Source organism: Colletotrichum paranaense, assembly GCF_030867605.1.
Source record: "Colletotrichum paranaense strain IMI 384185 chromosome Unknown Scaffold_8.1, whole genome shotgun sequence".
Lineage (NCBI taxonomy): Eukaryota > Fungi > Ascomycota > Sordariomycetes > Glomerellales > Glomerellaceae > Colletotrichum > Colletotrichum paranaense.
Window position 1 is genome coordinate 552235 of NW_026848966.1, and position 23359 is coordinate 575593.

Genomic DNA, 23359 nt, shown 5'->3' on the forward strand with positions numbered 1-23359 from the left:
ATACCTAGTCGAATATATAATGCCCTTCTTGTTCCCCTCTAATCCACATTGATTTTATTATTCACACATTTCTCTGAGGACGTCACTTATCGTCAATGTTGGAACAATGCCTTTTTGTGTCTTTTTTCTTCTTTTTTTCCTTTTGGCCTTTTCTTCTTCTTGTTCAATTGAACACGCATAGATCTGATAGTTACATATTTTACTTTACTTCAGCCGGTCTATACATGATCCCGAAACCGTAGATATACAGCGCGATTTGGCCGATTTGAACTCTCGAAGTAGGTCGTGCATAGGCTAGAGCGCGAGTCTATCACCAACTATACACTTACCAATATCAAGTCTAATAATGCACTTCGGATATACGCATCTCCGTCTTCCATTCCTTCCCATACGACACGGTCATCAACGCGAACAGCTCACACATCTGTTATATACTTCCCACTCAACCGTATTTACACCAGATATACGCAATTATGGCTGGAATGATCCAACGGCCTAAAGAACTCACCTACGTCGACGCTACTAGAGTTACAAGCAACTGATTCTTCTAGTAGGACAGACTTCACGAAATCCAGCTCATAATCATCCTCGCACATTCCTGCCGGCACGATCTTGCCGAACAATAGCCCTCTAATTTCGGTTTTCCAGCACCAGTTTCGTGGCATGTCATCTTTCTAACTCAGTACAGTGCCTGTTGACCCTGTTGACGAAGAGCATCAGAGCGGACCATCACAGCAAAGGAGCGAGATCTTTGAAGCAACACATGAATGAAGCCTTGAGCAACCACAGATGCTGAAAAGTATGGGCGGCAGTCACAGAAAGTTGAAAAGCATGCCGTCCGCCCACTTGTCGGCTGGCTTACAGGTATTTTGCTGGCCATGTCGAGATATCGTGCAAATCTGCAGCCAAGGCAACTAACCCAAAGCACCAACGTGTAGGTGTCAACCCAGTAGAATCACTTTTCAAGCCTTCTGGGATGCTAATCCCGACGAGCGGGCTCGGAACTCCTCGACTACGTAACGACCCGACGGGCCGGTACCGTATCCGGGAGGGGCACTGAGGGCATGGCGCATGCATCGTTCCCAAGACCGGGAGTCAATTATGGGGCACACAAAATCCGGAGGCCCGGCCCTTGTGGGACAGGACCGGCGTCCGGCCCGTCAAACGTCCACCGGTGCCGATCGGTATTCCGAAAGGATGTGCCATAAGTGCGAGAGCTAGGCTTCAGTATACTATTCTGATTCATCTCGCTTTTCTTTGTAACGAAATTGCAATGCGACAATGTCCAACGGAGCCATCCGTCACTAGTAGCTAACTGCCGGGAATAATGTTCCGTATCGGCAGTGCTCCGCGGGATCGAATAAAGTAAGTAATGAGATTGACACCTACATTGTCTCCCTGGCAATAAGAAGAGTCTAGTCGGCAAGACTCCGATGCTAAGACACCTTGCACAGAGAAGATGGACGGCATTGAGGGCGCTTTTGAGGCAGCGACGGCCGAATCACGACACTGGACCCCGCGATGGCGACACACCCCACGCCAAGGGGTAGCGAATCATCAGCGCTTCGCAGCACATCATCAAGCATCGGACCCCGTTGTAACCCACACGACTCCCAGAGTGTTATCTGGGCAGTTCTCCAGTATCCGTGAGATTGTGGCCAACTTGAAACCTCCCTTAGCGTAGCGCGATGGCCAGTTTATCAGGAAGCGAGATACATAAATCAGGTACGGGATCCCCCAAAATCAAAAAACGTTGTGGTTTTGAAAGTTGCGGCTGTTCAATTCACCATCTGTTGAGCTGCTCTCTGTCTTTCCGTTGTAAGTGACTAACCCTACGGATTCACTAGAGCTCTCACCTCTGCTCGGCATGGGGTCAGAGCAGGAATACGCGTCCGCGTCTCCCAAGGGAGTAACGGTGGACGAGTTTTCTTCAGACGGACAAAACTCTGCAGTACTCGAGAAGAAGAAAGCGCCATGGTGGTCTTATATCTGGGACTACGAACCGGGCCGGTCGCAGGAGGAGCGCGTATTCATCCAGAAGCTCGACGTCTTCTTGATAACGATGCTGAGCTTCGGCTACTTTATCAAAAACCTCGACCAGACGAACATCAGCAATGCTTTCGTCAGCGGCATGAAGGAAGATCTCGCAATGAACGGAAACGAGATCAATCTCATCGACACAGCGTGGACCGTCGGCTACGTCGTGGGCCAGATCCCCTCGCAGATCGTTCTCACAAAAGTCCGCCCGTCCATCTGGGTGCCTTCCTGTGAGCTTCTCTGGACAGTTCTGACGTTCTGTCTGGCGGCAGCAAAGACCTCAAACCACGTCATTGCAATCCGCTTCTTCGTGGGTTTGGCAGAGTCAATCTTTTATCCGGCCGCTCACACGATCCTGGGCTCCTGGTATAAGCCCTCCGAGCTCGGCAAGCGAGCCTGCATCTTCCACGCCTCTTCGGCTGCGGCGAGCATGTTCTCGGGCTATTTGCAAGCTGGCGTCTATAAGGGACTCAACGGCGTCCATAGCTTAGCAGGTTGGAAGTGGCTATTTGTAAGCACCCCCTCGATCCCATATGGCGTGCTTTGGTGGAGACGACTCCTGCGAAACCGCGTGCTGACTGGGCCTCCTACTTACAGATCATGGATGGAATCATCAGTCTGCCAATTTGCATTGCTGGATACTTTTTCCTGCCCGATCTCCCGGAGAATACACGAGCATTCTACTTGACTGAGAATGTGAGTGAAACCAACTTCACTAATTTTGAGAGACCGCAGTTACTAACAATCACCTAGGACCGTGAACTTGCCCGCAGGCGGATGGAGAGTGTCGGACGTGCTCCGCGAACCAAATTGGGCCGTTCTGCGTTCAAGCGAATCTTTGGTCGCTGGCATGTCTACTTCCTGACCATTCTGTACATCATCTTCATCAACATTGGGCCTTCCAGTAGTGTGAATCCCTTCTCTCTCTGGCTCAAATCCAAGGGCGAGTCTGTGGAGAAGATTGTAAGTTGACTTTGCTCATGGTTGGTCTATGGTATCACGTAGCTAACATAGGTATCAGAATATCATTCCAACAGCGGCTTCAGCTATTCAACTGGTCCTTACGGTGTCATTCGCCATCCTCTCCGACGCGATCCGCCATCGTGCCAGCGTCATGTCGATATCCACCTTCCTCGGTGGTTTCGCTGCCTTGATCCTCGCCATCTGGAATGTACCAGACGGGTTGAAGTGGTTTGCGTTTCTTCTCCAGCGCGCTTCCGTACCGTACGGACCACTCAGCATGAGCTGGACGAACGAGATTTGCGGCGCCGATGCCGAGGAGCGTGCAATTGTCATAGGAATCATGAATTCACTGGGCTATGCCTTTAATGCCTGGGTTCCGATCCTGACGTACCCTCAAGTTGATTCGCCCAAATTCAAGAAGGGCTTCATTTTCTCGACTGTTGCTTTCGGTGCCCAAGCACTGATCACCGCTACGGTGGCCTTTTTGTACAAGCGAGACAAGAAGAAGGAGGGAATCACCAAGAGAGACGAAGAAGGTGTCACGGCGCCGGCCTCAGTTCCTAACGCCGAATAGACTTCTGATCTCTATGGGCCGATAATAGATTGGAAGCATACCACTTGCACCTTCAGCTTAATCTTTGTTCCGATCGACATTGGTCTCTTCTAGTCTCATTGAGATAAAGGTACTTGGCTCACCAGTACCGACATTTCTTATATCACATGCACTTAGCAAGCAGCTTTAGACATCTGAGTTTGAGCATTTTCATCGGCACCTAACTCACTTAGGCGTCTTAATAGAATATCTTAGACATTTCAAGTCTTCTCAAAAGCCTATTCTGAGCACCCAGATTCTTGCTAGAAATAATTGGAGTGACGGGCCAAGGACTTTAAGATTGGATCATCGGACATTCTCATACCATATTGTGACGAAATTTAACTCCCAAGTCAAAGTAGTTCTAGTCGAAAGTGCGTATCACCATGTTTCCTGAGGTGCTCTCGGGTCATACATGCACAATACATATCAACACTTCACAATTAATATGCGTTGACATTAAGAGGTTTGGTATTGCCTCTTCATCTGAAGAGAATCATGCTCGGTGCAATGTTTCACTGATGAATAAAGCTTGCCGTCTTGATCTGCTTCTCTTATACTTATCTCTTTATATACTCGCAACAGTAACAGCAGGGTTTGCAGCCAAAATTTACACCCCGGGTTCCGTGTACTGCAGCTTGCGTCTGTAGCACATGTTTTCTACCTCCTGAACTATCTGCTGGGTTCTCATATCAAAGGTTCAGGTGAAACGAAAGCAATTCATAGCGTAGGTACCTGGTGTGATTCATTCAAACGCGGCTGCAATCGACAATCACCTTGTTTCATCAGTATCACACGTTTCTCATGACTTCAACGTCCAGGTTGAACCTTTTTGCACATACCACAATGCTCTACTGAATAGTGCAATAATTTTGCAATAAATCCTCCAAGACTCACGATTTCCAGGGCTTGAGTGGCTACGTCTTTCACCTGGGTAGGGTTACTGCCTCTGCAAGAGCTTCCCAGACATGCCTCGCGAACAGTGCATAGGATACGGGACAGAAAGACTGCGATGTCTATCATAGGGCTAGGCAAAAGTCATATAGAAGTAGAACACTTTGAATTCTCGAAACTCTGTGTTCAATCTAGACCCAGTTGGGAACACTCGGGATATCATTGTCTTGCATGAGTCCGCTCGTTTGTCTCTTATCATGATGTCACCATCTTATATATGAGACTCGACATTCAAGGGGCTTGTCATCTCACTCAACTTGCTATTGAATAGAGATAACTACCTTAGTTGGGAGGTACCGACTGCCCTCGAATTAGTCGACTTTGTGATGTAATCTTCTTCACGTGTAGCATTGACTGTCCCTTGATAGGCCTCAATCTCCTGGATGGCAATTAAGCCGTCTTTGAGTCAAAGCTAGGGAAGACTGGCAAATAAAAGTAGGTTTCCTTTCGGAAAGTTTAGTTTGTTTTTCTTGTGAACGCCACCTCATCAAATTTGTTTAAGGCTTTAATCATTCGCGAGACAAGTCCCGACAAACCTGTTTCGTAGCTCACCTTTTCTTTGCACAAAACTACAGTGCCAATTCAGGGTTCTATTGCTTTTTGTACTCAACGTTTGTCATTCACTTATACTTCAAGTTAGATTGTTGCCTAAGTTAGTAAGCAAGTGAATATCCCAAACGGCTTTTGAACTCGATGCGTGAACCTCTGTGGCTCAGCATATTTGGTAGTAGGTTTAGCCGAGACTTGGCTTAGGTTGGTTGAGATCCATCTACACCATGCTAAATCCGGGAGCCAATCAAGAACGTGATATGCCGCTCCTGAGCACTGTGTTAAGCCATTCTCCGCCGTCATCGCCAACTCATCAGCCACGCCGAGATGACCAAAAAGAATCACATCAGTCCACGGTAGGGGCAACACTGCCCGGAGTCTCCAATCCTTGAATATGACGAGTTCAATACTATCGGGTTACTCCTTTGTCCAGTTGTTAGCAATTTGTTGGATGTCTCGCTTCGAAGCTGTGTGAGAACGCATACCAGACTCCTATTATCTATCGGCCATCGTTGCTGCATTCTGAAGGCTCGCCCCGCTACCCCATTGGTACTCCACCCAACCTCGACGCGCTTGGGTCCGGTGGCAAAGCCAAGATCATCAAAATATCTCGAGGTACATATGAAAATCAACGGTCGATCGGATGATGGGAGTGACGAAGAAGCCACCTGCCGCATCGTGACTGGCGAAGGGGGCCCGGGATGGTGTGTTTTCGACCCTTGCATGTCAGATGTCGCGAAGTGCGCTGGGGCTCCTCACAACCAACCGCTCCCACCTTCCCCCACAAACGCTCATCGAACTCCATAAAATTCACTCGTTCAAATTGGACCGATCACCAGGATGTTGGAAGAATGGCCGGTTAATTTGTTGGCTGCACAGTCTAGTCCTCTAGGTCGCAACGTTTTCTGGGGTTACTCCAGGGTCCCGGTCGTAGCGCTGGTGGTGGGTGCGTGAACCCGGTATTATTCGGCATTTTGCCGTTGGTCATGGGCGTGCGGCACGTCTCCAAATCTGTCGAGAGTCTCCTGGTGGCTCCTCGCATCTTTTCCCCTCATGGAGCTGGGGTAAATTGGGGAACCATGTCTGCCCATGGTGTGGCTCGCTGAAATACCATCGCCTCTGCTGCTCTGTTATCATGGTCTGTTATCGCTTGCTTTTCCAGCTGCAAGTTTCTGCTGCGACCTATTACCGGCATTCGATACAACTTCAGTGTGACGGGAAGGTTATTTAGCCTCCGTCTTGCAGAGCTTTCGCTCTACTAGCATCATGCTCGTCACTCAACCCATTCGTCCACGGCCGATCAAGACTCGGTCGAGAGCAGGTTCGTACGATGCTTCTATCACGACAGCCTCAGATCCAGAATTTCTGACATGGAAATCGTTGTTATGACAGGGTGCAAATACTGGTGAGTTCATGTCCGAGCTTCACTTTCATCTAATGTTGTGATCGTGAAGAGTAATCAAGGTGCTAACCACGCTTTCTAGCCGTGACAAGGTTAGTCATCTTGACCCATCTTGGATCTGAATCTTTGACCAATACCTCTCTAGAGAAAAAAGTGCTCAGAAGAACGTCCACAATGTCTTCGTTGTGTGCAGGCCGGTATAGTCTGTGTCTACGAGCCTATAAAGAAGAGGAAGAGAAGAACTTCGACCCGGCCAATTGACACTCAAGACTCTATGGCGTCAGACGACTCAAGTAGCCCGACGGGCGGCAACACGGACTTCCAGACAAGCCCAGATACGAATATTGTCACTCCACCCGATGTCTTACAACTAGGTGTAGAAGAAACTTTGTCCCCAACTTCGGCCGTAGAAAGCAGTTATTCTACTTCGATAAATTCGGCATTTGCATTATCCGAAGACCTCGACGACACAGGCAGCTATGATTTCGGCTATGATGACTCACAACATTTTGAGGACGGGTTCGAGTTGATGGGGGATCTGGGTTGTCAGAAAGCAGCTGAAGCCCACCTCCCGCTCTCTCTTGCGACTTTAGACCAGAGTTATCAGCAGCCAACAGATGATTCCTTTTTCAGCGCCAGTTTCGACGTATCTTGGAATGAGCAATCATGGTCAACTGCATCCCCGCCCTTGCTGGACCTGCTCCCGCCGACCGGTCGTAACATCTTCGATTTACCAGAGAATACCGGCTTGTTAGACCACTACTCCAAGGTCATGCTCCCGACAATGGGGTTTGTAGATGGTGTCGCAAACCCTTTTAGGCAACATATACTTCCCCTTTCGCATAGGAGTTCCGCCGTTCGAAGTGCGATCTACGCGTTGGCCAGCGCACATCGTGAATATAGCGGTCTTGAGACGACGGAGGGATCTGCATGTTTTCATGAAAGAGCCGTGGCTGGTCTGTCTGCAATTATCGAGGATGGAGATGGGTTCGAAGAAGCTCTGGCGACGATCATCTTACTCATTCAGTACGATCTGGTAAGAGAAGTCATGACAACGGATTGAACTTGACGCATCGACTGACTGGTGGGGTAGGTTCTGCAGCGGAGCTCGGACAAAGTGGTGTATAATCATCTTCAAGGCGCCCGCCACATCATTTGTGCCATGCCATCCCCCAAGCCTGCGAGTGTGTTGTTCTTCGACCAGGTAAGCTACCTAGCGTTGCGGAAGTCTGATTGAAGGGATCTTTGACATGGGACAGGTATTTCGCTACTTTGATGTACTCAATGCCTTGACGAACGGCACGTCTCCTGTCTTCGCAGCTCCCTCAAGTCGAGCCTACTCGCCAAGTACACCGCCACCATTCATAATCCCTGGTGGAATCGATCCAGTGTTGGGAATGGCTGATGATCTTTGGCCCACTCTGCACCGTCTCGCAGAGCTCATGGCGATGAAACGCGAGCTTCAAGCCGCCACAGCGATGGGACAAACATCTAAGTTCGCCGTCCTGCGTACCGAATACCAAACGGCATACAAGGTAATAGAGAAGGCCCTGGAGTCGTGGGGTCCGACACTGCCACCAGGCTTTTCCCTGGTTAACCGTATCGTCGACGGCCCCGAAACCGCATCAGAAGTCGAGCTTGCCAACATCCGGTGGATCACAAGCACGGCACTCGCATACAGACAGAGCGCCCTGGCCTTTCTTTACAGCAACGTTTCGGAGTACCCTTCATCACATCGCCTCGTACAGAAACACAGTCAGGCCGCTTTGTGGCACTGTGCGGCGTCAGTGTCTCATGGCGGAGCAGGACTTTCCATGCTGTGGCCGCTCTTCTTCTCTGCTCGTCATGCCATATGCAGCAGGGACCGAGGCTTGGTGCGTCAGGCGTTCACTGCTTTTGGCAGCAAGAAAGGTGTGGTCGACACGGAAAAGCCGTGGGCTGTTGTCATGGACGTGTGGAGAAGGATAGACATGCGAGCATACGGCAAGGAGCAAGTGGGTTCTGAGGCCTGTCCAGACTTGTGGAGGCAAGTTGCGGCAAGCATGAAGTTTGGCCTTGTGTTTGGCTGAATGGGAGTGACTTCATTCGTACGAGAGTCGGCCCGGTGATTTGGGGACGGAGACGGAGACGGACAAGTCTGGGGAGACCCCAGTTCATGACCTTTTCCGGGGCCCTTGTTTTGGTAGCTTCGCGGCAAGACGGTCGTTCAAGAAGGCAACATATGTTTTGATAAATGGGGTTGAGCACCGGTCCAAAGGAATACGGCCAGCCAACAAAAGGAGTCACATTAGCAGTTGAACATACCACGATCGTTTCTTCTGACTTAGACTCGGTTGCACCCGCAGAATAAAAACGAGTAAATTTCGCATCATGGACTGTTCATCAGCGCTCTGCACTAGCGTTTCTGGCGGAGCCCAACATCCACATCGTCGAGCAAGCTAATGCAGCTCATGATTGCATCCGCTCGTCCACAGGACCAGCAACTCCTTCAGGTGAGTCGACGTGGCTCGACCAATGCCAAACACCACTTTCATGATTGTCCGCCAACCAACGTTGGAGAACAGGGAGCCGCAGTGTACATTTCGACCTTGGTACAGGGTTCTTTTCAGCCTGATTGCCCCTCCGCAGATCCAGGGGACCGGGGGCGGCACAGAGGCGAGCGAAGCTACTTAACAGCTACAGTAACAACGCAGGCGCCTGAGCCTAAAAATTGTAAAGGTAGGTATAGTGTCACCTTAGGTAGCCAGCTGCTGTTTGCTTTTAACGCCGAGACGTTGCGGCAGACTGGGGCGAGATATCTGCATCTGCGAGTGTTTACCGATCTGGGCCTGCAAGCCCTTTAGAGGCGCAGACGTCCTTTCGTTTGATTTTGGCGCACCCTCCATCACATGAAGCCATGCGTGCTGGCCACGCGTTGCAACCCCAGAACGCGGTGCAAATACCGGAAGCGGTATTTAGCCTGCGAGTTTTCGTTTTCAAAACCGAGTAGCGTGATTGGGAGGGTTCTACCCTTTTGGAGTAAAGGGTGAGGGGAAGAGAGATGAGGGAAGACGGTCAAGTCACATCTCTCGCTCACCCTTCCTCGCTTCTTGGGTTTAAATTGCAATCGATGCAGACTCTCTGGGTAGGGCTGAGCGCTTACGCGGTGTCTAAGATTGAATTAACGCCCAGATGTGCGGACAGTGTCATGGGTCGCAGAGATGCTTTTGGGATCGAGGATCAACTGTCAATCCGACCTGATGGGTTCGTTTGCTCCGCGTCCTATGAAGAGCAAATGATCCTCGGGAAGTCGTCGCACGCCGCGCACACCGGCCATCCGCTTTTGTCATATCTCAGCTCAGCATTAGACGGCACAACAGTCGGTGACACCAGTGCATGCGAACAGAAGTACCCAAGCCAACCAGCCGCGCCGGTCTAACCTCCCAGAGCTTGACCTGAGGCTGGACACGCATTTGAGGCGTCATGTGATGGATGCAAACTCGGGCTCGATTTGCGAGCAGGTGGGAGGGCTCTGGCCTACTGACTTGTGCTGACTATGTGGACTTCATGTTATGCGAATGCCTGGCAGACGGGCGGCCCAGACGTGTGTTTGCTTCTGCACCACCCCACATGGCTGCCGGATCCCGGCTGTTGGTGTTATTTCTCCAACTGTGCGAGACCAGCGGGCGGGGGAAATGGATGTCCTGTTCTCCTAACGCGTGAGGGGTGTTCGATCCAGGATAGAGGGTTAGTATTGCACTCCTCCCTGCGCCATAGCACGTGGCGCAACTTGGAAGTCGGAAAGACTGGGAGTATGGGGGTCCCGCATGTCTAAGGAGAAGCACGATCTCTCCGGATGTCTACTGGGCAGAAGATTTGCTCGTGGTTGAAGAGAGAAGAAGGGCAGGAATTGTGTGGCGCTTCTCTCAGTTGCGTGGCCTACTTCCAGCGAGCGGGTTTGCAGGACGATGATTCGATGAACTCTGGGACTGTGTGGGCTGCTCCGTGGTTGGCTCGGCTCCAATGTCCTCTTGCTTCCATCAGCCACATGTCGGAGGAAGTGCCGGATAGTTTGCCAGGGCCGGTGGGGCCGGGGCCGGGGCCGGGCCGGAAACTGGAATGGGCAGCTTCCCGCTATAATTGGATATTGGAGGGCAGCTTGGGGATTTCACTTGAGTCGAATGGCAGTTTCATGAAAATGATCTTCACATTCGTTTGTTCCCAAGTACTCTCTGTTCAATGTCTTGAAACTTCATCGTTCGACTGGGAAATTTGAACCTCTAGATGGAACTCAGGCCAACAAGTTTCTTGGGAAGCAACAATTTTGGTATTTTGTGGCTGGACTCAAATTGCATTTCCTGCTTCATTTCATTGATCAAAATGGGTCTGAACATGTAGGGACTTATTTCCAAGATGAAGTCTGGGTGTCCAACCAAGGCACCATAACATCCACGACGCCCTGCAAGTTCTCAGGGAACAGCGCGTGAGAAGCATCCTCAACAAAGACAACAGTGGACCGGTTGCCCACCAGCCCAGTCGTGTAGTTCCACTGGTCCTCCCTCCTCCACGGGTCCAATGTTGCGATGACGTCCAAGATCTGAGTAGTGTTGCTGCCGATTGTGGTGCTCGTAGGAGCGCCAGTCACGGAGCCCATAGCCTCAGGGAACCAACCCGTCAACCATAGGGAGGCATTGTGTCCGGGAGCAAAGTAACCCAGCTCCAAAGCAGCGAGACGTTCCTCTACAGAGTACGTATAGTTGCTCGCAATGTTAGCCGTAGCTGCGATGGTGGCATTGGTGTTGATGCCGGTGTTGATGCACGCCAAGACGATCGAAGGCACCTTTTCCGGGTAGGCGGCGGCCATGTTCTTCGCCATACGTTGTCCGGCGGCATGGCCGAGTACCACAGCCTTTCCGTTGCCAAAGGTATCAATGACCGAGACGAGGTCAGCGCCTACCTCGGCCCAAGTGGTAACGATGGGGCCGGTAGATTCGCCCATGCCTCGGGGTTGAGGACGCAAGACGCGGTAGCCCGCGTCAGCGAGGGCGGTCGAAAACTCGTGGAAATCGTCGATGCTGTCCCGGGCATAAGAAGGCCAGACAAGCAGTGACGGGCCATCTCCCTCGACGAGGACCTGGATGGTGTTGTTTGATGATCCAGTGAGGTATTTTGTGGTGTATCCGGCGGATGCCAGGCCCAGCAGAGCGGAGGAAGCAAGAAGAGTGTTGATATACATCGTGATACAGCCTCCTTTTTCTTTTAGACAAGCTTATAAGATTCGACTTTTGAACGAATGACAGAATCTTTGCCGAATGTACGACTATAGTCAAGAGAATGTTGAGTGACTGATGAATGATGTGGTGCAGGAAGTTCTGCAGCAGACGATCAGAGGCATGATATATACAGAAACAGAATCCATAATGCCGCCTCCCACTTCACCGGGAGTTGAAAAGCTTCAGTCGGGACCCCTGAGCTTTCTTACGACTATTATCCGTTCTGCACCGCAAATCCCACAGATTAGAGTTTGCAGACTTCTTGGCGTTCAAACATGGTGGCGGTACTACCGATCTGTGCGACGTCGGCATCTTGAATGCGTAGCACCTGAAAAAACGAAAACCTCCTTAATCTACCAAAGATCGTGTCTTCTAGGACATGCCATAATTACGTAGTAAGTGGCGCACACCGAGTGGTACATGTTAGTTTCGAATGCTTTATTATCGGGTTCGAAAGGTTCGGTAACGTCACCACAACTTAATTCATATCACAATCCCCCGAATCACTCTGAAGTAGTTGCAATTGATACTTATTCTGAAGCTAGTACCAAGCGATAGTATCGAAGGAGCCCGAAGCTGACGATTTCCATTGATATATCGGCAAATGCATCCCAAAGACGTTCTCAACGAATAACTCACAACTATGAAGGCTGCATTTGGGGATCGAAAACACTCAAAACTCCGTCAACTTATGAATAGCGATTGAAAGGTCAGCAGCCAGTTCACCCCAGCATATCAAGTACTCTAGTCATCAAAAGCCCGGCCGCCAAGACCTGAGAAGCCTGTATAGCGCCCCTTTCCGTTCAATTATTCTCCCACATACCGGGACGGAATTGATTGAGTTTCTCTATGCATTCATTTCGAGCATGGCCATTGCGGCGGGCGGCCGGTAGGCCACGCCATCCCGCGGAGGTTTAAACTTCAAATACACGTATTTGCCCCGTGCCGCCCGGAGACACGAGTCGTGCTCTCAACGGACAGTATATAAAACACTGCTCGTATGCTGTCGGTAACACCGCTAAGTTAGAACTGCGGACAGAAAGGAATTTTCGAGGTCGGATCACTGGCAATGGCTGACATATAGTTAGCACTCGCCTCTCTCAGCTCAGGTCCTTGATTCCGAGCCGAACAAGATTTTAAGTCCCATGGTTTCTCTTCGTTGAGAGTGTTGATAAACTTTTAACACAAATTCATTTGATGTACAACAACTCTTCATTCTTATTTCAACATCTCGTTTAGTTGTCGTTTGGTGGTTTAGTACTTGACTGATACTATAAACTGATGAAGACAAGCAGTATGAGCGTCTAAGGAAGTCAAATTTGCCGCTTTTGAATCATCAACCAGTAATAGGTTTAAGACTCACACCTCTACAGTCTAGAAGGGGGGGGGAGGGGTTCGATGCAATAAATGTGTTGACGGTAGTAAAGGTGGACTTGGAAGTTGGCATGAGCATCACTTCCACCCACTGCACCTATTTTTCACTAGGAAGGAATCGATGGGCTCCACCCATTTCTCGTTCCTTCCAAAAGCCGACGCACTACCAATGAAAAGGTTACTGAGTTTCGTACAGATCGAAAGGTTGCCCTGATGATGTCTATAATTACAAAGTCCTATCATCAGAGGAGTATGAATTCCGGAAGCGAGCGTGCTCCAGCTTCATAGACATTGCAGTGATCAAACATCCATGGCTCAAGAAATCCTACATAATTGAACCCTTCCGCACAGGCAAAATCTAGGTGCAGGAAACCTCGAGCCTGGGCTACGTCTTCGATTTAGATACGTTGATTACCTTACCTTGCTAAGAATACCTTGCTTGTAGAGTTGAATGTGCGAGCACGTGGTACAGCCGCAGGACAAGGGTGTCATCTACTAACAGAGATCGAGCATTATTCATTCGCATGGTTTGACAGTGGTACATGACTTTGATAATACATTTGAATGTTCGTACACGTAAATCTATGGTCTCCCATCTATGGCCGACCGGCCCGATCCCAGAAGCCAGTAGCTGTAGAAGCCTCGGCAGCTCGATATTACTCCCAACACCGAAGCGCCCGCTGTAGAATCCCAAGTTCCAATCGCATACAATTCGTGTCTGTTTTCTTTCCCTTTCTCTCATTCAAGCCAATTCTTGTTCCCTCCGCGCTTTAGCAATCGCGCGCTTCCCCAGCCGCGTGAGCTCCGCGACGAAATCGTCCACGATCTTGACGTGGGCGACCTCGTTCGGCGTCAGGTGGCGATTCCGCATGCTCTCGACGAGTTTCGGAACCGAGTTGAGGAGCTCGATGTCTTCTTCGGATTGGGGATTCAGGGGTTGCAGGAGGAGATTGCAAAATATTGTGAGGATTGCTGACATGGGGTAGAATACCACCATCCTGGGCGCGTCCGGTGTTAGCAAACAAGGTTGGACTTTCCACGGGAGCCTTCAGGCTTCAGTCCAGGGTAGACAACTCACCAGAATGCCACTTGTTCCACGCCATGGATGGCTGCTTTGAGGAAGTAGAGAGTAGATCGGCTGGCCTGTACGGAGAGGGCCTGACTCGAACTGACGCCCTCCAACCCACTGCCTTCGCCGCTTGCCCAACAGCGACATCTCCCACTTGCTCGGTGTATCATCGCCATCAAGTAATGATACTCGAAGTGCAGAATTATCTCCTCCATTCCTAGCCGTCCCTTCCTCACGACCGCCGTGCCCCGAGGGAAGGTCAACGTCGGCCTATAGGACTGTGGAACCGACGTCCGCCATCGTTCCAGCTCATCATCGAGTTCGCGGATATCCCTAAGCAGTTCTGCGTCGCCCTTCTTTAGGGCCGACTGCGAGTATAATCTCGTTGAGATCTGAGATTTGATAATCGTCAACTGCAGGGAGTCGGGTGCGAGAGCCGACGTGATCGTTGCCTCGTCGAGAAAGGACGGTGAGCCGCCCTTGAGGTCATCTATACTCCGGATCCACCAATCCATCTTTGGCAAAGTCAGGTCGCAATGTTCATCATGGATGCTGGGAGGTTGCCCTGTTCGGAGGGATATATCCTTATCGAGCTTGAAGGACAACCAGAAAAGTCTGCGTAATTGATTCCTCACTCGTGAGGTGTGGTCGTCCTCGGCTTGGGGCGTCTGGCATGGAGTTGGACGGCTTGATCCGGGCTCGAGGTGTCCGCCAAGCATGAATAACACTCGACATGTGGCGGACTGGAACATGGCACCTTGTTGCAGATGGCCGCAGAAGAGGTGGTACATGCCCTATGATAAGAAATGTCAGCAAGGTTCTGAGTTGCAGTTGCGACGAAACATAGTGCTGACCAGCATGAAGACTGTCTCGAGAGCAGTGATGTTGGTACCCTGCAGAATGACTGCTACCAGTCTCTGGGCGGCGCCGGCACATGCCTCACCATCAATCTCGGGTGTAGAGTTCCATTCTCCCTGAAAGAGGGAAACTACGGCGAAGAAGGCAAAGACACATGCCTTTGCCGTCACGGATTCGAGAGATGGGCTACCGTCAGCTTGCTCATAGGCCAGCTCGATTGTCTCTTGGAAGAGGACGAAGTCGATTACTGGAAACGATAAGCCGAACTGGGATGCTCGGAAGAGAGCGAGATACTCTTCAACAACTGTCCTATCGGGCAGCTCTCCACTAGCGTTCCCTTCTGGGAAGTCTATGAAGATTGGGACTGGGTGTTGTGTCTGCCATAGAGGACCCATTCCAAATAGGGTTTGGAACGAGGCATCCTCTCCAGCCCGAGAGCGAATCCACTCTTGGCCGTCGGCAGAAAAGAAAGGGATGCCATTGTAGGAGCTGACATCGCCCAGATAGTAACCGGCAAAGTGCAGCTTCCCCACGGTTGCACCGGAAGCAGCCCGGGCTGATGAGTCATAAGATCGGCCTTGGGTTGTGTCCGGATTACCGTCGGCGGCCGGCGGATCCGGGCCAACAGTTGACATGGGCGCCGAGGATGACGATGGGGAGGAAGTGGATTCGTCCCGCGGCCCTCCCCCCTCCACCCCTGCATCTTGGTTCCGCCGAGCCGCCTCCAAGGCCTTCTCAATACGGTTGAGGCGTTCAACTAGGTCTTTTTCTGATCCCGCCCTGCACAGGTCGTAAATCTTTTTGTCAGTCTTGGCTGCTTTCCCATTGCACACATTACTCAACTTTCCCGAACGGGTGGGTACCTTTCAGGGGTGATCCACGGGAACGGAGACGGGGGATCGGAGGGGCGGAGACTCTCTCTTTCTCTCACCTCGCTGTAGCCACACGCTTCTTCACCTTGGTGGCCCGGTTGAACGTGCAAGCCATTCCATGGTGCTTACACCAGTTGCATTGTGGGACTGCTCCATCACACTGAATCTATCAAAGTTGGAGAAAAACAAAAAAGATCAGCATTATGTATGCGGTGTAAGACAACAACTCTTCTCCAACTCAACCTGAAGACGGGCCGGAAATCATACCTTTCGCCTGTGACAGGAATCACACGCTCTCTTCCTCATGTTGGCCTCTGATTCGACGAGAGGCCGCCGCTCAACGCGGCACGCAGCTCTTTCCAAGGAGGGAATAGAACAATTGAAAAGAAAACAGAATCAGCCGCGTCGGGAAGATAGCCGATTTGGCAGCGTATGCGTCTCTCACGCCAAAATGATGGAGGAATTAGCTGGCACTGGGCTGTCGTTCCCGCCTTTGGTTGATGTATCGGAATCCCCGCTGACTCAGCGGCATTTTGACCTCGATGACTAAGCGGCGAAGACAATAAGCGGATAAACCTTAAATGTTTCTCCGTGTTTGATTGGTTCTGATCATCAAACCTTGACCCAAAACTTCAGGCAACTCCACCGTCATCTCCAACGCTAACGCCCGTGCCCGGCGCTTCGACACACGCCGCGCCGACCACGTCGGGGATTTGACACCATCCACACCGGTCCAAGCTTGCACCGTGGCACCCCCATTGTCTCCAAGGACATTTCGCCTTTGACGAACTCGCCGCTGAGTCAGCGGTCAAGATCTAATCAATGACACGTTTGGTCCGATCTTAGACACCAGATTATGAGGCTCTTGGAGACTATTCTAGGGATGGACCCAGTCTGCCGGCTCTGGGCCCAGCTCTGGCCCATGGCATCCCGCACACCTCGGACAGGGTCCAACGCCGAAGGAGCCACATGCCACGACGTTAGTTGACGTGAATTGCAGGGTTCGTCCAACAAACAATTTTGTTTTTTCATCCTCTTACCAAGTCACAGGTGGGACGAAAACCACATTATTCAGCGGGCCAAGCACCCAGAGACCGTGTTACCACGCAGACTGCGCGCACTTTCGGACTATAGCATGGGGTTCCAGAAGCTTTTTCATCCGCACATCTCGTCATCATGGACGGGATGATGGGATACCTGCGACGCCTAAGACGCCTTGTTGCCAATGACCAATGGCCACTATGACCTGTCTGTCTACCACCATCTCTCCGCAGGGCCCGATGGCGGGTCCGTATTATACGATCAAGGGGGTTGCACAGAGATCTCAGGTCGTAATGAATCGGCATCCCGTCAATCCCCTTGAAGCCGAAACCGACTTAACTTTCAAGTCCGGCCGGAGCTAAGGGGCAAATGGGGATAACAAAAGCAAGTCGACAACAAATAAGTGGCCCGGCACCCTGGATATACATACTCACTATAAGCTTCTGTCACAACCTTCTTCTTCTTGTCACTGTCTTCTCTCCTTAATGGTGACCTTTCACACCTGACACCAAAAAGAGATACCATCAAAGCTCTTCGTCAACACGTGGCAGGCATCATGGAGTCCGATGGCACGCTGGGAGGCGGCTCAAACTACGAGCAGTCTCTCGAACTCAGCAACATCCCCGACGATACCACCTGGGCCCTCAAACACAAGGTCGAAGCAGTTCGACAAAGAGATGAACGCTCAGGGTTCCCCGCCCGCGAGCTGGGCGTGACATGGAAGAACCTCACGGTCCAGGCCGTCAGCGCCGATGCGTCGCTTCACGAGAACGTCATTTCCCAGTTCAACATTCCCAAACTCGTCAAGGAGTCTCGCCACAAGCCTCCTCTGAAGACCATTCTGGATAACACACACGGCTGTGTCAAGCCTGGCGAGATGCTCCTGGTCCTCGGCCGCCCAGGATCAGGATGCACGACGTTGCTCAACATGTTGGCGAACCACCGCCGAGGATACACTTCAGTCACTGGCGATGTCCACTACGGCTCCATGCCCGCAGAGGAAGCACAGCAATATAGGGGACAAATCGTCATGAACACTGAGGAGGAACTCTTCTTCCCAACCCTGACCGTGGGCCAGACCATGGACTTTGCAACTCGCCTCAAGATCCCTTTCAACCTTCCCGAAGGGGTTGCCTCCAACGAGGAGCTGCGTCAGGAGAACCGAGATTTCCTGCTGGAGTCTATGGGAATCCAGCACACATTCGACACCAAGGTCGGAAACGAATTCGTGCGAGGTAAGTAGCTCAAACTATTGACAACTTTGAGGTGACCTCGACTGACTCTCCACAGGTGTGTCCGGAGGAGAGCGGAAGCGTGTGTCCATCATTGAGTGTATGGCGACGAGAGGATCAGTCTTCTGCTGGGATAACAGTACCCGTGGCTTGGACGCCAGCACGTAAGTCTCTACCAAACTCTCTCGTATCCAAGATTCTTAAGAGGTAGGCTTCGAGAGAGCAACGATCATGTACGCTGACCATCTTCCTAGGGCCCTCGAATATACCAAGGCAGTCCGTGCCATGACCGACGTCCTCGGTCTCGCATCCATCGTCACCCTTTACCAAGCAGGCAACGGCATCTACAACCTCTTCGACAAGGTTCTCGTCCTCGACAACGGCAAGGAGATGTACTACGGGCCCATGAAGGAGGCCAGACCCTTCATGGAGCAGCTTGGTTTCATCTGCTCCGACGGCGCCAACGTCGCTGATTTCCTCACCGGTGTCACCGTTCCTACGGAAAGAGCAATCCAACCAGGAAAGGAAAAGACCTTCCCTCGCACAGCTGAAGCTCTGAGAACCGCGTACGAAAAGTCAGACATCTATCCCCGGATGATTGCCGAATACGACTTCCCAACCCTGGAGGAGACCAAGGAGAAGACGAGACTATTCCAACAAGGCGTCGCAGGCGAGAAGCACAAGCAGCTTCCGGCCAACAGCGCTCTCACGACAAGTTTCTATACCCAGGTCAGGGCCTGCATCACCAGACAATATCAAATTCTCTGGGGTGACAAAGCGACTTTCATCATCACGCAGGTGTCCACCTTGGCTCAAGCTCTCATCGCCGGTTCCCTCTTCTACCAGGCTCCCAACACATCTGGCGGTCTCTTCCTCAAGGGCGGTGCCCTCTTCTTCGCTCTCCTCTTCAACAGTCTGCTGTCCATGTCCGAAGTCACCAACTCCTTCACCGGTCGTCCTGTCTTGATCAAGCATAAGTCCTTCGCATACTACCACCCTGCCGCTTTCTGTATTGCGCAGATTGCCGCTGATATCCCGGTTATCCTGTTCCAAATTTCGGTCTTCTCCATTGTGCTCTATTTCATGGTCGGACTGAAGACGTCGGCTGCGGCGTTCTTCACCTTCTGGGTTGTCGTTGTGGCAACCACCATGGTATGAAGCGCCCCGTTCTTCCTTTTTTCTCTTAAACTTCTCACTGACTCAACTTAGTGTATGACTGCCATGTTCCGCTCCATCGGTGCCGGCTTCACGACCTTCGATGGCGCATCAAAGGCCTCAGGTTTCATGGTCACTGCGTTGATCATGTACTGTGGTTACATGATTCAGAAGTCCCAGATGCATCCGTGGTTCGTCTGGATCTTCTGGATCAACCCTCTGGCATACGCCTTCGATTCCCTCATGTCGACCGAGTTCTACGGACAATTGATTCCCTGTGTCGGACCCAACCTGGTTCCGAACGGCCCAGGATATACCGACTCTGCTCATCAGTCGTGTGCGGGTGTTGCCGGCGCCATTCAGGGTTCAACCACCCTCACCGGCGACCAGTACCTTTCTGCCCTGTCCTACAGCCACAGCCACGTCTGGAGAAACTTCGGCATCGTCTGGGCCTGGTGGGTTCTCTTCGTCGTCCTCACCATCATCTCCACCTCGAGATGGCGCTCTTCCGCCGAGGGCGGAGCATCTCTGCTAATCCCCCGAGAGAACGCCCACATCACCAAGGCCATCCGCGACGACGAGGAAGCCCAGTCATCCGAGGAGACTGCCGCTGAGAACGGCAAGAGCGACAACGAGAAGCAGGACAGCAGCAGCAATGACGACAACCTCGTCCGTAACACCTCCATCTTCACCTGGAAGAACCTTACCTACACCGTCAAGACCCCCTCTGGAGACCGCGTTCTTTTGGACAATGTCCAGGGATGGGTCAAGCCCGGTATGCTCGGCGCTTTGATGGGCTCCTCCGGTGCCGGAAAGACGACGCTTCTCGATGTCCTGGCCCAGCGCAAGACTGACGGTACCATCCACGGATCCATCATGGTCGATGGTCGCGAACTTCCCATGTCCTTCCAGCGCTCTGCTGGATACTGCGAGCAGCTCGACGTCCACGAGGCGTACGCCACTGTCCGTGAGGCCTTGGAGTTCTCTGCCCTGCTCAGACAAAGCCGCGACACTCCGCGCGCCGAGAAGCTCGCCTACGTCGACACCATCATCAACCTCTTGGAACTTCACGACCTCGCAGATACCCTCATCGGAACCACTGGAAACGGCCTCTCCGTCGAACAGCGAAAGCGCGTCACTATTGGCGTCGAACTCGTCTCGAAGCCCAGCATTCTCATCTTCCTCGATGAGCCCACTTCCGGATTGGACGGCCAGTCCGCCTTCAACACCGTCCGCTTCCTCCGCAAGCTCGCCGATGTAGGCCAAGCTGTCCTTGTCACTATCCACCAGCCATCCGCCCAGCTCTTCTCCCAGTTCGACACCCTTCTTCTGCTCGCAAAGGGCGGCAAGACTGTCTACTTTGGCGACATTGGCGACAACGCAAAGACCATCCGTGACTACTTTGGCCGCTATGGTGCCCCCTGCCCCGAGGAAGCCAACCCAGCCGAGCACATGATTGATGTCGTCTCGGGCCACCTCTCCAAGGGCAAGGACTGGAATGAAGTCTGGCTCGCCTCGCCCGAGCACGAGAATGTCACGAAGGAACTCGACCACATGATCCAGGACGCCGCTTCCAAACCCCCTGGCACCCTCGACGACGGCCACGAGTTCGCGCTCGCCATCTGGGACCAGATCAAGATCGTCACCCACCGCATGAACGTCTCCCTGTACCGCAACGTCGACTACATCAACAACAAGTTCGCGCTGCACATCTTCTCCGCCCTCTTCAACGGCTTCTCCTTCTGGATGATCGGCGACTCGGTTGGCGATATTCAGATGCGTCTCTTCACAATCTTCAACTTCATCTTCGTCGCCCCCGGTGTGCTCGCCCAGGTCCAGCCCCTCTTCATCGACCGCCGCGATATTTTCGAGACCCGGGAGAAGAAGTCCAAGATGTACTCCTGGATCGCCTTCGTCACCGGCTCCATTGTCTCTGAGGTCCCCTACCTCATCATCTGCGCCGTCCTCTATTTCGTCTGCTGGTACTACACCGTCGGCTTCCCCGGCGACTCATCCCGCGCCGGCTCCACCTTCTTCGTCATGCTCATGTACGAGTTCGTCTATACGGGTATCGGCCAATTCATCGCCGCCTACGCCCCCAACGCCGTCTTCGCCTCCCTCGTCAACCCGCTCATCATCGGTATCCTCGTCTCCTTCTGCGGTGTCCTCGTGCCCTACTCCCAGCTCCAGACCTTCTGGAAGTACTGGATGTACTGGCTCAACCCGTTCAACTACCTCATGGGCAGCATGCTCGTCTTCGACATTTGGGGCACAAAGGTCGAATGCAAGAGCAAGGAGTTTGCCCTCTTTGACCCGGTCAACGGCACGACGTGCGCTGAGTACCTGGCAGACTACATGCAGGGCATGGGCTCCAGCAGCAACCTCATCAACCCGGAAGCCACGTCCGGCTGCAGAGTGTGCCAGTACCGCGATGGCAGCGATTACTTGAGGACGATCAACCTGATGGAGTACTACTACGGCTGGCGCGATGCAGCCATTGTTGTCATCTTCGCCATCAGCTCGTATGCCCTGGTGTACCTCCTCATGAAGCTCCGAACCAAGACCTCCAAGAAGGCCGAGTAAACCCACTCCGCCTCCTCTTTGGCTCTCGAACTTTCTGTTGGTATCCCTATTACAGGGTAATTGGTTCGAACCGTGGGTTGACGAAGAGATCAATTAAACTATATGAATTTCTGCGTAGGTGTAAAAAGGAGGTTCCAACCGTAGGTTGGGCAGGCCGCGATAATCGTAAGTAGGGGCCGTAATTGGCCCCTGCGCGGGCTGCCGTACGCCGAGGTCGAATTGGACTTCCAATCCGACACTTTCATCATCTCTCTCCCACAATATCTCACTATCTCACGCATCTCTCTCTCTCTCTCTCTTATATCACGTTACACTAGATACCTCGTACGCAGCTGCAGCATCTTAGATTGCACCACTCTCGCGGATAGATCTCGGGATAAAGCAATAGGTGGTCCCCCTGTGTATTTTGTCAATCGTATGCATCTCAGCCAATGCATCAACTTTCTTCTCTCTCATCTAGGGCCGGAGTAGATCTCATCAATGGGATGGTTCATTATTGGGTAAATTTAATAGACATCACGGTCAAATAGAATGGGACAAATCATTGTCAATCATGTCAACTCATTGTTCAAATCATCCGAGCCTCAAATAGTTCCCATGTCATCATGCAGTGACCCATCGTTCAGAGACTACTAAATGAAAGTGATTACTGCACAGTGAAAAGGCCGTTTAGGGTCAACTCATCAAATTTGCTTCATTGAAATTCAGTACGCGTAGGAGGCTTCGCCGGCCCCACCTTTCCGAAACGGGCGTGGGTACCTTCACCACACCGCCAACGACATCAAGACACCTCCTCACTCACACACGGACGTCAAGACCAAAACTCTTGACAGTTCTCAAACCTTGCCTCATATTCTCATCACTCTCCCAAATCCTCCGAATCAGCAAAAATGCCTCTTAAAGGAATCTCTCCCGTCATCTCCCCCGACCTCCTCAAGGTCCTAGCCGAGATGGGCCACGGCGACGAAATCGTCCTTGCCGACGCCCACTTCCCCTCCCACTCCATCTGCCCGCCTCACATCCCCGTCCTCAGGGCCGACGGTAAGTCTCCATGATCCTTTTGAATCATTTCAAACCTACGTCAATTGTAAGGATTCTTACGACGAGTTAAGGCATCACCGTCTCACGCCTGCTGGCCGGCATCTCCCCACTCCTCGAGCTAGACAATTACGGCGTCGTGCCCGTCATCATGATGGAGGTCGTCAAGGGTGACACCTTTGACGCGAGCGTTGAGTCCGACTTTAGGTCGTCGCTCAAGTACGACGGTGAGATTGAGAAGCTGGAGAGGTTTGCTTTCTACGAGCGGTCCAAGAAGGCGTTTGCCATTGTGGCGACAGGGGAGACCAGGAAGTACGGCAACATTATCCTCAAGAAGGGCGTCACTCCCATCACTGAATAGACTTGTGAATAAGGAATGACTCGATCA

At 52.0% G+C, this 23359-nt stretch overlaps 6 protein-coding genes across 6 annotated transcripts; 4 read left to right on the forward strand and 2 right to left on the reverse strand.

Moving 5' to 3' along the window:
- Nucleotides 1-1327: 1327 nt before the first annotated feature.
- Nucleotides 1328-3574, forward strand: CPAR01_10038 (major facilitator superfamily transporter; the record flags this gene model as incomplete). The annotated part of the gene is made up of 6 exons (XM_060494301.1): nt 1328-1365; nt 1420-1646; nt 1848-2548; nt 2635-2733; nt 2791-3000; nt 3059-3574. 6 exons carry the CDS (start codon nt 1328-1330, stop codon nt 3572-3574), a joined length of 1791 nt encoding a protein of 596 aa, XP_060346483.1.
- Nucleotides 3575-6361: 2787 nt separating this feature from the next.
- On the forward strand, nt 6362-8566 carry CPAR01_10039 (uncharacterized protein; the record flags this gene model as incomplete). The annotated part of the gene is made up of 7 exons (XM_060494302.1): nt 6362-6416; nt 6488-6500; nt 6580-6589; nt 6643-7286; nt 7344-7533; nt 7591-7701; nt 7757-8566. The coding sequence occupies 7 exons, from the start codon at nt 6362-6364 to the stop codon at nt 8564-8566; spliced, it is 1833 nt and encodes a 610-aa protein (XP_060346484.1).
- A 1849-nt stretch (nt 8567-10415) lies between these two features.
- CPAR01_10040 (uncharacterized protein) lies at nt 10416-11712 on the reverse strand (the record flags this gene model as incomplete). Its single annotated transcript, XM_060494303.1, has 2 exons — nt 10416-10610; nt 10918-11712. 2 exons carry the CDS (start codon nt 11710-11712, stop codon nt 10416-10418), a joined length of 990 nt encoding a protein of 329 aa, XP_060346485.1.
- Nucleotides 11713-13865: 2153 nt separating this feature from the next.
- CPAR01_10041 (fungal specific transcription factor) lies at nt 13866-16062 on the reverse strand (the record flags this gene model as incomplete). The annotated part of the gene is made up of 4 exons (XM_060494304.1): nt 13866-14121; nt 14202-14986; nt 15047-15830; nt 16052-16062. 4 exons carry the CDS (start codon nt 16060-16062, stop codon nt 13866-13868), a joined length of 1836 nt encoding a protein of 611 aa, XP_060346486.1.
- A 1343-nt stretch (nt 16063-17405) lies between these two features.
- Nucleotides 17406-21933, forward strand: CPAR01_10042 (ABC-2 type transporter; the record flags this gene model as incomplete). The annotated part of the gene is made up of 4 exons (XM_060494305.1): nt 17406-18198; nt 18254-18359; nt 18450-19347; nt 19405-21933. Coding segments are annotated over 4 exons (4326 nt in total), but the record flags the coding sequence as incomplete, so codon positions are not given.
- Nucleotides 21934-22823: 890 nt separating this feature from the next.
- CPAR01_10043 (RbsD/FucU transporter) lies at nt 22824-23332 on the forward strand (the record flags this gene model as incomplete). The annotated part of the gene is made up of 2 exons (XM_060494306.1): nt 22824-22974; nt 23046-23332. 2 exons carry the CDS (start codon nt 22824-22826, stop codon nt 23330-23332), a joined length of 438 nt encoding a protein of 145 aa, XP_060346488.1.
- Between the last annotated feature and the right edge of the window lie 27 nt (nt 23333-23359).